General features: G+C 33.8%; 3 protein-coding genes across 11 annotated transcripts; 2 read left to right on the forward strand and 1 right to left on the reverse strand.

Annotated features, from left to right (window-relative positions):
* On the forward strand, positions 1780–4050 carry LOC107626591 (metal transporter Nramp2-like). The gene is made up of 3 exons (XM_021114328.1): positions 1780–2657; positions 2825–2961; positions 3359–4050. Exons 1-3 carry the CDS (start codon positions 2038–2040, stop codon positions 4048–4050), a joined length of 1449 nt encoding a protein of 482 aa, XP_020969987.1. The 5' UTR covers positions 1780–2037.
* On the reverse strand, positions 5411–9861 carry LOC107622726 (pentatricopeptide repeat-containing protein At1g69290). 9 transcript variants are annotated; one of them, XM_021115134.1, is made up of 5 exons: positions 9731–9857; positions 8846–8941; positions 6503–8638; positions 6091–6145; positions 5411–5745 (listed from the first exon to the last, which is right to left on the reverse strand). In XM_021115134.1, the coding sequence occupies exon 3, from the start codon at positions 8580–8582 to the stop codon at positions 6603–6605; it is 1980 nt and encodes a 659-aa protein (XP_020970793.1). In that variant the 5' UTR covers positions 8583–8638; positions 8846–8941; positions 9731–9857; the 3' UTR covers positions 5411–5745; positions 6091–6145; positions 6503–6602. The 9 variants fall into 9 exon arrangements, with proteins under 9 accessions (XP_020970793.1, XP_020970792.1, XP_016180239.1 ...); XM_021115133.1 differs by having other exon boundaries at positions 8846–8962; XM_016324753.2 differs by lacking the exon at positions 8846–8941 and adding an exon at positions 8809–8845 and having other exon boundaries at positions 5414–5745; positions 9731–9861.
* LOC107628115 (1-(5-phosphoribosyl)-5-[(5-phosphoribosylamino)methylideneamino] imidazole-4-carboxamide isomerase, chloroplastic-like) lies at positions 9936–12857 on the forward strand. The gene is made up of 7 exons (XM_016330922.2): positions 9936–10260; positions 10788–10995; positions 11337–11422; positions 11608–11709; positions 11966–12099; positions 12242–12290; positions 12470–12857. Exons 1-7 carry the CDS (start codon positions 10072–10074, stop codon positions 12644–12646), a joined length of 945 nt encoding a protein of 314 aa, XP_016186408.1. The 5' UTR covers positions 9936–10071; the 3' UTR covers positions 12647–12857.

Here is a 13990-nt window from a genome sequence, read left to right on the forward strand (position 1 = left end):
GTTTATACTATTAAACTTATAGGTTTTGAATTTTTTTTTTTAGTTTCTTATCTTATTTCATCAAGATTCTATAACATTTATTAATAGACCTATATTAGTCTATTACAAAATTTTCTTACTTTTATTCCATTGTTGACTTATAAATCTATGGAAGAATTATCTATTTTGTTATATATGGTTTCGAAATCCATACAATTCAATTTTTTCCCTCCATTTTTATATTCTGATTTAGATGAGCAAATCTATTGTGTTCATTGAAATGAAGTGTTTTTAACATTTTAACTTAAAGTTTCAAGTTAGCTTGTCTCGCCTTAAATACATGGTTTTATTTCTGATTTTTTTATTTGAATAAAACAAAGGAGAATCAATATTTTTTTACCAGGGCGTTGTGCTTTTTGATAATATGTAAATTACCACATGCTGGGACGATTTATTCATTGAACTCATTCTAGAAATACACATAAATCGTCCCAAAACTTTAAGCTTTTCAAATTGAATATAACTAGTTCCAAAATAGCATGGTTTATAGAGTTTTTAACCTATAACACTATGGAGGAGCATGATTTACGTACAAAAGGGTAACTCATAATACCTTTGTATGGTTTATATAGTGTTTATAATTCTTTGTGGGTTAAATTTTAAGCTAATTTATTTTAAACAAAAGTTGTATGATAAAGAAAAATATTGTATTTTTTTAATGAGATCTTATATAAAGTTTTTAAAAATTTCTTTTTTGTCACCTATTTTTTATTAAATTTTAAGCTAATTCATTAAAAAATTGTAAAAAGAACACAGAGTTTTAAAATTACACAGAAATTTTGCAAAAACAACACATACATAAAGTTTTAAAAAATATCACATAAATTATAACTAAACAAAAGATAATACTAATAATAGAAGAAAGACTGAAAGACTTTTTATCAAAAAGTACTGGTTTTTAAAAATTGAAAAATAATAATTGATTGGAAATTTGGTTAAATAAAATTACTCATTTAGAACTAATGATGTTTAAAATAATATTAATTTTTGACCATTTCAAATTGCATTTTATTTTAGTTAGATTAAATAATATTTATATAAGTAATTAGACATATAGCATTTATTCTTGAATATTAATGTGGACACTAAAATGATTATTTAAATTCATATCATTTTTTGTAATTTTTTATCTAAAAGTGATTTTAAATAATGTAATACAAACAATATTTAATTTACTATAATCTATTTTAAAGAAAAATTACCAAACATAAACCCCGTTAATACCAACTCACTTTTGATCAACGTCAATTTTACAAAATTACTTTTATACAAACATTCGTTTACAAAAATTAATCAAATACATACTTAGTGGTGGCTGATTTTTTTTATATATACATAACATGCTTTTTATTTGTTTATTAACATTTTTAGAGTTTTGTATGTAAATCGTGATACCCATAGTACTTTAGGTTAAAAATACTGTAAACCATGGTACTGTAGGACGAGTTATATTCAATTTAGAAAGTTCAAAGTTCTAGGACGATTTAGATGCATTTCTAGAATGAATTCAAGAATAAATCGTCCATAATTTACATATTATCAAAAGCACAAAATAGTGGTGCGATTTATATATTAATAGAGACAAGAGTTTTAAAATTTGGTTTAAGAGAATCTGGAAATATTGATTCCTTTTATTTAATTTAAATAAAAAAAAAGTCTTTATTTCTAGTTTTCTACTGCTACTACTACCAAATTTTTGTTGAATCCTATATATTTTGCCCAAATTTCGTTACTTACATTCAACCACACAAGAACTGAAATCACGCCACAAAATAGCATAGGATGAATTGAGAACTTTATCAAGAAAAGATAACATATATACTATAATTGAATCATGTTACAAATATAGGATGAGGTTTGCATGATTGCACTAAATTTTCTCAATCTTCTTCTCCTACCTAACATCAAACCAAGATCATCAAAGATAACAAGAATCAATAACCTTAGTCACATTAAGTCAAAGATTATTATTATTATTATTATTCAAGAAAAGAAAAAATGAGTACTCAGTCACAACAACAAAAGAAACCACAATTTGAAGATGAAGAAGAAGATAATGAGTTGCTACATTCGGACAGCGAGACAATGCCATTTTCCTCACCATTCGCGAAACAATCGGCGGTTTTAGAGGATGAAAATGCAGAATTTGTGTATGCAGCCAAGGATAAGGTCCAAATATTCGATGTAGAGTCGGCCAGAAGTGGTGGCGCCGGGTCCATGGTGGTGCCACCGTTCTCATGGAAGAAACTCTGGCTCTTTACAGGGCCAGGGTTACTCATGAGCGTGGCATTCTTGGACCCGGGCAACCTAGAAGGTGACTTACAAGCTGGAGCAATTGCAGGGTACTCTCTGCTTTGGCTTTTGGTCTGGACAACCATCATGGGAGGGCTGCTTCAAGTCCTTTCAGCTCGGCTAGGGGTCGCCACGGGGCGCCACCTGGCCGAATTGTGTAGGGAGGAGTATTCCAATTGGGCAAGGTATGTTTTGTGGATCATGGCAGAGATGGCATTGATTGCTGCTGATATTCAAGAAGTTATTGGCAGTGCTATTGCTCTCAAGATCCTTAGCCATGGGATTTTACCAATTTGGGCTGGTGTGGTTATCACAGCCTTTGATTGGTATGTTGATCAAGTTAATAATATTGTATATATGAAATCTTTTAATTTTTTATTTTTCGTTCAAAACCATAGGTACCTTCTTATCAGAGACAATTATGTTCTAGTCGAGTTGGACTACTTGGATGACAAATGTCTTAATGATTTATTTTGATTTTCTTGTTGAACAGTTTCTTCTTTCTGTTTCTTGAGAACTATGGAGTGAGGAAGTTGGAAGGTGTTTTTGCAGTTTTCATTGGGACCATGGCATTTTCCTTTGCATGGATGTTCTTTGATACAAAGCCTAGTGAAGAAGAACTTATCAAGGGTACAAAATTATCCTTAGTCATACAAAAATCTAAAGACAAATTTTAATATTTGAAAATGACAAATTCATCTTTCAATATTCAACTGACAAATTTTTCTCTTTCACAAAGTCCTATATAGACAAAGGGTAGAAATTCAGGTGCAGTCGACTTCACGTGAAGTATAGGTGAGAGCCGATAGATGGTTTGACTGATTTGACTAAATTTTCATCTAACGGCTCTCACCTATTAACTTCACGTGAAGTCGACTGCACCTGAGTTTTCACCATAGACAAATGAAAAATCATAGTTGGATCATGTTTGACTAAACTGCTTAAGATAATACGTGTCAAAATCTTAACTATCATATTTATGCACATATTATTGCTTCTAATTAACATATTTTGATGGTTCTTGCAGGCATTTTGATCCCAAGAGTTAACTCAAAAACTCTTCGCCAAGCTGTGGAACTCATTGGATGTGTTATAACACCACACAATGTCTTCCTCCACTCTGCATTGGTGCAATCTCGGGAAATCGATATCCGGAACAAAGGCCAAGTTCAAGAGGCTCTAAACTACTACACAATCGAGTCATCGGTGGCGCTTTTCATCACATTGGTGATCAACCTCTTTGTGATAACAGTTTTTGCCAGAGTGTTCTATGGAACAGAACAAGCCAATGGAATAGGACTAGTGAATGCAGGGCAATTCCTTCAAGAAAAGTATGGAGGAGGTTTGTTTCCAATTCTATATATATGGGGAATTGGTTTGTTAGCAGCAGGACAAAGCAGCACAATTACAGGAACATATGCAGGACAATTCATAACTGAAGGGTTTTTGAAGCTAAATATAAAGAAGTGGTTAAGGTCATTGATTACTAGAAGTTGTGCTATTGTTCCAACTATGATAGCTGCTATAGTTTTTAATACATCAGAGAGTTCTTTGGATACTATGAATGAATGGCTCAATGTGGTTCAGTCAATTCAGATTCCTTTTGCACTCATTCCACTTCTTACATTGGTGTCTAAAGAAGAGGTCATGGGAACTTTTAGAATAGGTCCTATTGTAGAGGTAAGCTTTGTTTGCATTCTAACTTTGAAAAATAAATAATTCTAAATATATCATGTTATATATAAAAAATCAGTCACCAATTAAATTACTATATAAAAATACGTAGTTTTAATAAAAAAAATTATTATGCTACATTAGGTTTAATTATTTTGATAATTGATTATTTTGTTGAAAAAATATATAAAGCAATATGTATGAAATATACACAAATATATAGTAATTGACTTTTTTGAATATTTTTTTAATTCGAAACTTTTGTTCGAGTTAAATCGTCAGGATGACGTGGCATAAATATTGATCATTGGACCAATGATTTGGTCAAATCACATTTTTAAATAACAATTGATTTATGTCAAAGATTCTAGCTATATTTTTTTGTTTGTATATTTGTTTGGAAAGACAATTTATAAATTTCTTATTGATAACTTTGTGTCAATTTTTGTGATGCAGAGAGTTTCTTGGTGTGTGGCTGTACTAGTGATAATGGTGTATGGATACATGTTGTTAGGGTTCTTCCTCTCTGAAGTGAAGGGATTGCTGTTTGGTTTTCTTGTATGCATTGGCTTTGTAGCATGGATATCATTCATTGCATATTTAGTTAAACATGGTGGAGCCCTCTCTTCCATCATGGTTAGGCCCCCAACTTCAAGAGGCTTTACCCTAACCACTAACAATTAAGTATTTGGTCCGATCTAACTTGACCAGTGTTGTTAGGTTCGTTTAAAAGCGTAGGGTGAGTTTGGATTAGGGTTTTTTATTCTTTGAGAAATAGTAGAATTTCTCGTCTCAAGTGATTTAGACATGTGAGAAAAAGATTAAGAGAGCATCCAGTTAGAAGGGTATAGACAAGTCGCGAATAGTAGAAGAAACCCAAAAAGACCATATATAAGGTGATCAAAGAAGATTTATATATAAACAATCTCTTTCGATCTATGTAGCCGATTCTTTCTAATGAAAAACAGACCATTATTGTATTTTTCTTTTTCATAAAATCTTTTAAACATAAAATATTAAAACTAAAAATAGAAAATATTTGTTCAAATTATGTAGACATAAATTATCCTTTTATGCACAAGAAGGTATCTTAATGTGTAAGAAACTTAGCCCAATTAGTAGAGTCAAGGTAGATATTAGTACAAATAATAACAGTTGAATTGTTAAGAATTGCAAGAGAATCATGTTGAGAATGAATAATTTAATTTTCTCCAATTGATAGTCTCTAATCTCTCTTTGATTCAATACCTTTTTCTCACTAATACACTATTTTCAGATACTCGTAATATCATTGTAATATGAGGTAGCCTAAAATTACTTGTATATTTCTAAAGAGCAATAACACATTTTTGAAAAATATATGTAACTATTCATCTTATTTTTTTGACAAATTAAAGCTTTTAAAACATTAAAAACAGAACAAATGACTAAATATTATTAGAATACACTCTAAACATAATAAACTTGTCTCAATCAAATGTGATTACTATGAAAGCATGTAAGATATGAAGTCATTTGTTTGCTTCAATTTGTAAACTTAACATGGGAGAGCACAAAGATAGATAAATCTAAATTCCTCAGCTCTCTCAAACTAACAGAGACACACACAACACGACGACTCTGAACCTCAGCGTCTCTCTCCTCTGTCCCTTACTCGTTGCCACCGCATGGTCGGTCACCACCTCGTATCCGCCCTTCTAACCGGCTCCTCTATCTGGCTCGTCTGTGCGCTGCCAATCTCTGCTCGCATATGCTTCAATTAAAGCTATCATTAGCTCTCTACATAATATACTCGATACATGAAAGAATAAATGAGAAGAGGAGGGGGAGCCCCATCATAAAATGTCCATACATATTTTTGGGTAGTTTTCATCTCAACTAAAAGAGTACTAGGTTTTCAGCTTCAAAACTGTAGATAAAAAGGAATGAATGATGATGTATCCTCCTAATTTTTAAGTTAAAACTAACAATTAAGTCATTGGATTGTCTGAGTATACTACCAATAAATATGATGATCAATTGTGTATTTGTTAAAAATATGCCGAATTTAACAGCTATTTAACAACCGGTTCCAGCTTTACTCACTTTATATTGCCATTATCCATTATAACATCAGCATTGCAGAAACTCATCATCTTGCCTGCAACAGAATATAAAAGATTTCCACATCAACACAAGATTAAGAGATCATTGATCTCTAGTCAATCCACTACCGCACTACGTATGGCAGTATATAATGTGCCTTAAGAATAAGGCACTTCATCCTTCATATTTCATAACAAGAATATTATTCTTAAGGAATAATTAAACCACATACACATAAGCAGCCCATTGATTCAGAGAATTTACGCAAATAGCTATGAGAACAAATTTCCAGATTAAGTTTGATAATAGCAGCCAAAACACACTTGCATTTAACCCAAAATATAATGAGATAAACTTATTAATGAAAGATAATCAGTTTGTTTAGTATAACTTGTGAAATCAAGACTCATACCTTTGAAAGCTCAAATCCTTCCTCGACAATCTTTTGAGTTTGGTTCTTCCAGATGAGAAGAAGGTAAATGCCTGAGAAAGTAGCTGCCAACATTTGAAGTTCATGAATTTAAGCCAGCCCAATTCTTGAAAGCAATGACTGCTTCCATTTTTCTGGAATTTCTCTTTCTTAGCTTCGCAACTTTGAGCTTTTTGTGAGTCTCCAGGAATGCTTGCTTGTATCTCCATTTATCAACAAATATCTTCATCTCATTGGACTTCTCGACCACCTGCATAACTGCATCGAAGAAACCTCCTTTGACCATAGCATACAAGAATGCATCAACAAGGCTGTGGTTAAATTTGATCCCCTTTTGTGCATCTCCCGATAGCTTTCGCTTAACCTCATTCCACAACATCAGAACATTGAAATATTTCTCTGCCAAGACATACCCATTAATCAGTGACAAGTATGTCTGATCGTTTGGCTGAAACTGCAAGAATATCATTCTTCTAAAAGTCCTTCTTGCATCTTCTAGTCTCCCAGCTTTGCAAAAAGCATGAATAATGGAGTTCCAGTCATGCGTACCTACTTGAATCCGAGGATCCTCAACCACCTCATCTAAGAAAGCTGCCATCAACTCAGGACGATGATGCTCCATCAAACACGTCATGATAGTTAAGTAACTCCCTTTCAAGTCAGGAACCCTTGCCTCTCTCATGTCCCTAAACAGCGAAAAGGCTGACTGAAAATCTTGGATGGATATGGATGCTTCTATGAGAGCATCATAGGTTTCAACATCCAACCTAAGACCTGAACCACTAATGTCCATCACCATTTGAGTAGCCTCAGCAGTTCGACTTTCTTTGCAGTAAGCCTTCAAGATTGGTACATAAACCCCCAGACCAACAGAGCCACCCAGAGCATTCATTTCATCAAGAATGCTGTGTGCTTTATCAGATAGTCCAATACTAACACATGCACTAATAATACCATAACCTATAGAATTATCAACTACAACATTTGAAGGCTCGAGCTTCTGAGATTCAATAATTAAATTAGCTAATCCTTTAATATCTCCCTTCTGAAGATACCCCTTAACCACTGCAACGAATGTTTCCTCACCAAAATTCCATTCTTTACCATCTTTAACATTCAAACTACAGAGAATAGATGACTCAACAGAAGCTAAATTGCCCGACTTAACATACCCACTAATCAAATTAGAATAGAACCCCTTCTTGGGCAAGAAACCAAACTTTCTCATCAAAACCTCCAACTCATCTATCTTTTCATGTGATCCCTTCAATGCATACAAATAACCAAGAAATCCAAAACTGAATTCGTCAGGTATAACACCCAAATCTGACATCGTCCCAACAACTCGTTCAGCATCACTCACTGACTCAAGCTCACAGCAGCAAGCTTCCAGTGCTGCATTGCAAGCAGTGACATCAGGCTTCATGAACTCCAACTTCTCATCCAAGACAATCCTACAGTTCTCCTCAAAGACTCTCAAGAAAGCAACAAGGCTATTGTTTTCCCTGCTGATCTCAACAAGGACACTCCCCCACACATTGAAAGGGACAAAGAACCTATTCTTGAACATGCACTTCACAAGGGCAAAAGCAGGCACAACAGTTTTGGCACCCTTCATGGAACAAAGCATGGAATGGATAGTTTGAGACTCCAACACCATGGGGTTCCTCTCCAGGACATAGACAACAGAGGCATAGGCCCTCTTGAGGTTAAGGCTATCCCCATGGGAGGACAGGTGAGTTATAAGGCTATTGGTGAGGGGCTTGCTAGGGAAGGCATGATGGTTGGTGAGTGATTTGAAGATCTTCCAAGCCTCGTCAGTGTTACTGGTGATGATGGACTTGTGTAGGGTGGTTTGGAGGGTAGCAACCTGGCTCGGGCTTAGGGACTGTGGTGGGGAAGTTGGCAGGTTAATGGACTGTTCATGTAGGGAAGTGGTTTGGTGGTTGTTTTTGATGGAAAAGACTGAAGGTTGGAGAAAGGAGTAAAGAGAGGGAACTTCAGGAGTAAATGCAGTGGAGAAAGGTCTGTGGGGAAGAATGCACAAAGCCTTCTTTGTCATTGATGATCAAGCTCCTACATACACTTTCCTCTCAACGACTCTATTTTGTGTTGTACCTAATAAAACAAACATGATGCACAATCTTAGCATGAAGCTGTATGTCAAGATAGAACAATCCAAGACACTAGTCAATCCACCATTGTCTGGACTTGCTTTCAATAATACAGGGTAACTGAGTGGCTTATTTTAGCAACAAACTAGGAAAACACAACCCAGCTCAACTCACAATTCAGAGGGTAGATTAAGCCATTGAGGGATTGTACCTGTGAAGCAGGGGTGTGTGATGAGTGACAGCACCACAGAGAGAGAGAGAGAGAGAGAGAGGGCAAGTTCAGATTTTGGCATAACAGTTTTCATCCCTATCACATTAGGAATCCCAACTACATGATTGGCACAAAATTAAATTTCCTGATTTCATAGAAGTAAACTTTCTAGTTTCTTCTCGATTCAATAATAAGCAGCAAAGAGCAAATTATATAATTAATTAACAAAAATAAAATGGATTACAGAACACCATAAACAGATAAATAAATAAATAAATTGTAACAGAGCCATTGCCATTGAAAGGGGCAAAAAAGGGGACAATTGTAACAACTCAATAAGCAGTCAACTAAAAAAAAAGTATAAACAGTTGAACCAAATTAATTAACATAGCCATTTGCCATTGATATTTTTGATAATAATGTAATAAAAAGTTAATTAGTAAAAGTCTAATTGTTGCTGAGTTTTTTCAAAATCCTAACATCAGAAAGTCACATTAAATTTAAAACCCTAAACTAATACATTCAATTAAATAAAAAAATTCAATCAATTGCATATTCATAGAACCTATTATCTAATCACACTATCACATGACCTATTAATATCACTAATTCATACAAATACAATCAGCATTACATTGAACAAAGGAACTCAAAAACACAGTGACTGACAATAAATAAAGAGAGAGGAGGAAGAAGAACAGAAATCCCATCCTGAATCTAATTAAGTGCAACAAAACCAATACTTCAATGATCCTTTAGTCACAACAATAGCATCAAAAGAGAGCCAACCAGAACCAAATTAAGCCAATTCCATGGTATAAATCAATGCAACAACCAAGTATGAAAAATTAATATATAATAACTAAAAAAAATAAAAAAACTCACCCCTATCTGAGCTTATTCCATGTTTCAGAGTCCTTGTGTTGTATGTGAGTTGAAGTTGGGAAGGAAAAAGCTGCCCTTTTTTCTCGAGCGGTGATAATTTAATTGCTTTGTTTTCCTTCTTTCTTTATAAGTAAAAGGGGAGCAACTAATATAATAAAGTTTACATTTTTGGACAAGTTTACCCTTAACATTTTCTCAAAATTCCAAATTTATCCTAAACCACCATTTTAACCATTTTCCTTCCCTTCTCCTTCTTCTTCTTAGAACATCGCCGTCTCAGCCTCACCTCTCACCGTCGTGTCGCCGCACCCTCGCCATAGCCGCCGCAATCATCATCGAGAATGCGCATTCTCCCTGCAACTCGAACTTGTTCGTTCCACCCACCTTCCATAAACAGAAACTCATCACTCTCCTTTTTCAGCTCCCCCAATCACCTCCGTTTTCTTCACCCTTCACATTCCGCTGCTGCAAAGTTTTCAAATTCTATTCAATGTGTCGTTCGATTCCGACCCTGTATCGATATACACAAGGTACGCCACCCCTTTTACTTTCTCAAGTTTTTTCTTTTTTATTTTGTTAAAAATTATGTCTTTTTTTAAAAAATTATTATTTTGCCTCATTGAAGTTTTCAGTGAAGTTTTGTGTGTGTGTGTGTGTGTGTGTTATATAGATTGAGAAATTGTAGCCTTAATAGTGTTTGGTAACTTGTGCAATGATCAATGAGCTGGTGTTTCTTTTAAATTAAGAAAATATATGTGATTATGATTCTGTGGAATGCTGTGAATGATGGGGTTTTATATGATTGAGGCGAACTCTTTTACTTGATCAACGTTTTTGCTTCTCCTTTATGTTAAAAATAGTATCTTTTTATCACTCTATTCAAATTTGAATGAAGGTTGCCATGGCTTTTGGTTATAATGATTGACAATTTGTAGCAATCATAGTGTTCAGTAGCTTCTTTTTGTATAATTTGTTTTCCCAAATGTGATTATGCATTCTAGGGGGTGCTATCTAATGCTGGGGGTTCAATTCATGTGATATTTTACGCTTATGGCAGGGGAAAGTGAAACAAATTGTTGGTTCAACCCTTCAGGATTTGAAGGGAGATGGGTCGAATCCGGTGACAAATTTTGAATCTGATAAGTCAGCAGCTGAGTATGCTATTCTTTACAAACAAGATGGGCTTACCGGCGGCCATGCAATCATGCTCGGCTCAGATCCTTTGAGTAAAGCTGCTGCACTTGAAGCATTGCATGCTTATCCAGGTATTGTTATGCTTTTTTCATTTGCTACTGGTTAGTGCCATTTGTGTTTTCTGAAAGAACATATTTACTAAGATGTTGTGTTCTTAATTGTTAGTGAGAACTGAGAATGGTTGATATTACATGATTTTTTGCTGCATGGATGTTCGCTTGACGTGAGACCTTGAATGGCCGGCTAATGCCTGTATTCATAAACATTAAACATGTCACGTTGAAATATCCATCTTAGTAATGTCATTTGGTTCAATGTTAGCATTCTTTTTGTCCTATATGGTTGATCATATGTTTAAAACTTACAGAATTTTTCTCTGCTGAACTTACTGTGGAGGACTGGTAAAATTTAGGCGGTTTGCAAGTAGGAGGGGGAATAAATTCGGACAATTGTTTGAGTTACATTGAGGAAGGAGCAAGCCATGTCATTGTTACATCCGTAAGTTATTCCTCTTTTGCACTTTGGATTTTTCCCCTTTTAACTGCCATTAACTTTCATCCATTCAGAAAGCATGTTGTATTAACTCACTCGACCAATTCTGTTATTCAAGAATACCAATTATGTGTCATTTTTAATGGAAATGATTTAGCCATATTGTGTTTAATTGATTTCTCTCTTTACAGTATGTGTTCAAGAATGGTCAAATGGATCTTGAAAGACTAAAAGATCTTGTTAGAATTGTTGGAAAAGAGCGACTTGTGTTGGATCTCAGTTGCAGAAAGAAGGTACAGATGGTTATCTTTCTATTTCAAGAAAAATTGTTCTAGAAGAGTTATACCTTAAGTTTTTCAAGTAGTTGGCTTCAAGTTGCAAATATTCAAGAGAAATCCCATGTAATCTGAGGGAGGGAAAGTAATCAGGAAATATTTTCATATGTTAATAATTTATTTTCAAGTTAAGGTGCTGCACTTATCACTTGTATGTTTTTGAGAAATCCCAACTTCATGCATTTAATTTTGCTTATAAGGTTTCTCTGTTCAGGAAGGTAAATATGCAATTGTCACTGATAGATGGCAGAAGTTCAGTGATGTGTATCTTGATGCTGAAGTAATGCAATTTCTAGCCAACTTTGCTGATGAGTTTCTAGTTCATGGTGTTGATGTTGAAGGGAAAAAGTAAGTCACAGTTGTCCAATAAAATATTGTAAAATCCAACTTAAAGGGCCAACATAATTTATTTATTTATATGCAAATGAGATAAACAGAACTCCATGTCATGCATCAAAATACAGCTGATAATATAAGCTTCTCATTGCAGGCTGGGAATTGATGAAGAACTAGTAGCTTTGCTTGGCAAGCATTCACCGGTTCGTAACTTTCTTAAGCTACCTTGATTTTATCTTTGCCTACTGAAGTTTTAGCTTGCATCAAGGGTTTTGAATTGCCTGGATTCGTAATAATAAGGATTTGTGTGCGTGCGCGCATGCTTGTGTGCCTGAAAATTCATTGAAGTGTCCATAGTACTGATGCATTTTGATTATGCCAGATTCCTGTTACATATGCTGGCGGCGTGACTGAAATGGACGATTTAGAGAGGATAAAAAGGGCGGGGATGGAGCGTGTGGATGTCACCGTGGGAAGTGCGTTGGATATTTTTGGGGGGAACATGGCCTATAAAGATGTTGTAGCTTGGCATACCCAGCAACAGGCCTCCATAGTTTAATTACATTATGATTTGAAACTTGTGTTAACTTGCAGGGTCTGGTGAACTTGGACTTTTGAAATTGTTTCTCAAGTTTGTAACCATGTATTTGGTGATGTTTCTGTCAATGTTTTTCTTATGATTTTAGCATTTGCCTCATTATCAAAGTTGAGCATCTACATAACATTGTGCACAATAAACTTTATCAATGAATTTTAAGTGCAATTTATGAGACCAGAAAGGAAGCAAAAGAACCTCACATAAGACTAAACAAATTTAAAGTCAAAACAAATAAAGAAGAACCAACCTGAAAAACTTATTTAAATCAATGAACCTTCAAGTCTTTAACAATATACACACACAAACTCTCTTTTTCAGAATCTATTTATATATATATATATATATGGGTTTGCTACCATGTAGATTCTAAATTCCATCTAGAGGTGTAGAGGACATGTTTCGGCCGTCTAACAATGTACATTGCGACACATGTGGGATCTTAGTAGGTTTGTTTAATGTTTAAGGTTAGTTTATTAAATAAGTATTATGTTAATCTTTTAAAAAATATTAAAATATTTTGTTTTTGGTAACAATTAGTACTTTTCGTATAATAATACACACTTGATGAAAGAAAATAAAATTGTGTTAACAAATTTTCAGATAATACTCAATTTGGTCCTGAAATTACACGCGAGTTTCAATTTAGTCTCTGAAATTTCAATTGCATCTATTTAGTCCCCAAACTTTGTGAACATAACTCATGTTAGTCCTTGAAACAATTTTCAACGTACAAACCTTAACGAAACACTGTCGTGACAGCCGGATGCAACACTAAACTTTGTAAAATGATGTCGTTTTGGTTTTGACACTCAAATAACCTAAAAACAACATCTTAAATGGTGTTTATTAAAATTTTACCTAACAAAATAAGTAATACGATGTCCTTTTTGAGCTATTTAAATGTCAAAACCAAAATTGTATCATTTTACAAGTTTTAACGTGACATGTGATAGTCTACAACAGCGCTCTATTAACGTTTTTATATTAAAAATGGTCTCAAGGACTAATATGAGACATGTTTATAAACTTCGGGGACTAAATAGAGACAATTGAAATCTCAGGGACTAAACTGAGACTCACATGTAAGTTCAGGGACCAAATTGAGTATTATCTCACAAATTTTAAAATAATATACTTGTTATATATTTTAACCCAAAAAGGGTTAATAATAATAATAATAATAATAATAATAATAATAATAATAATAATAATAATAATAATAATAATAATAATAATAATAATAATAATAATAATAATAATAATAATAATAATAATAATAATAATAATAATAATAATAATAATAAT

Source organism: Arachis ipaensis, chromosome B02 (assembly GCF_000816755.2).
Source record: "Arachis ipaensis cultivar K30076 chromosome B02, Araip1.1, whole genome shotgun sequence".
NCBI lineage: Eukaryota > Viridiplantae > Streptophyta > Magnoliopsida > Fabales > Fabaceae > Arachis > Arachis ipaensis.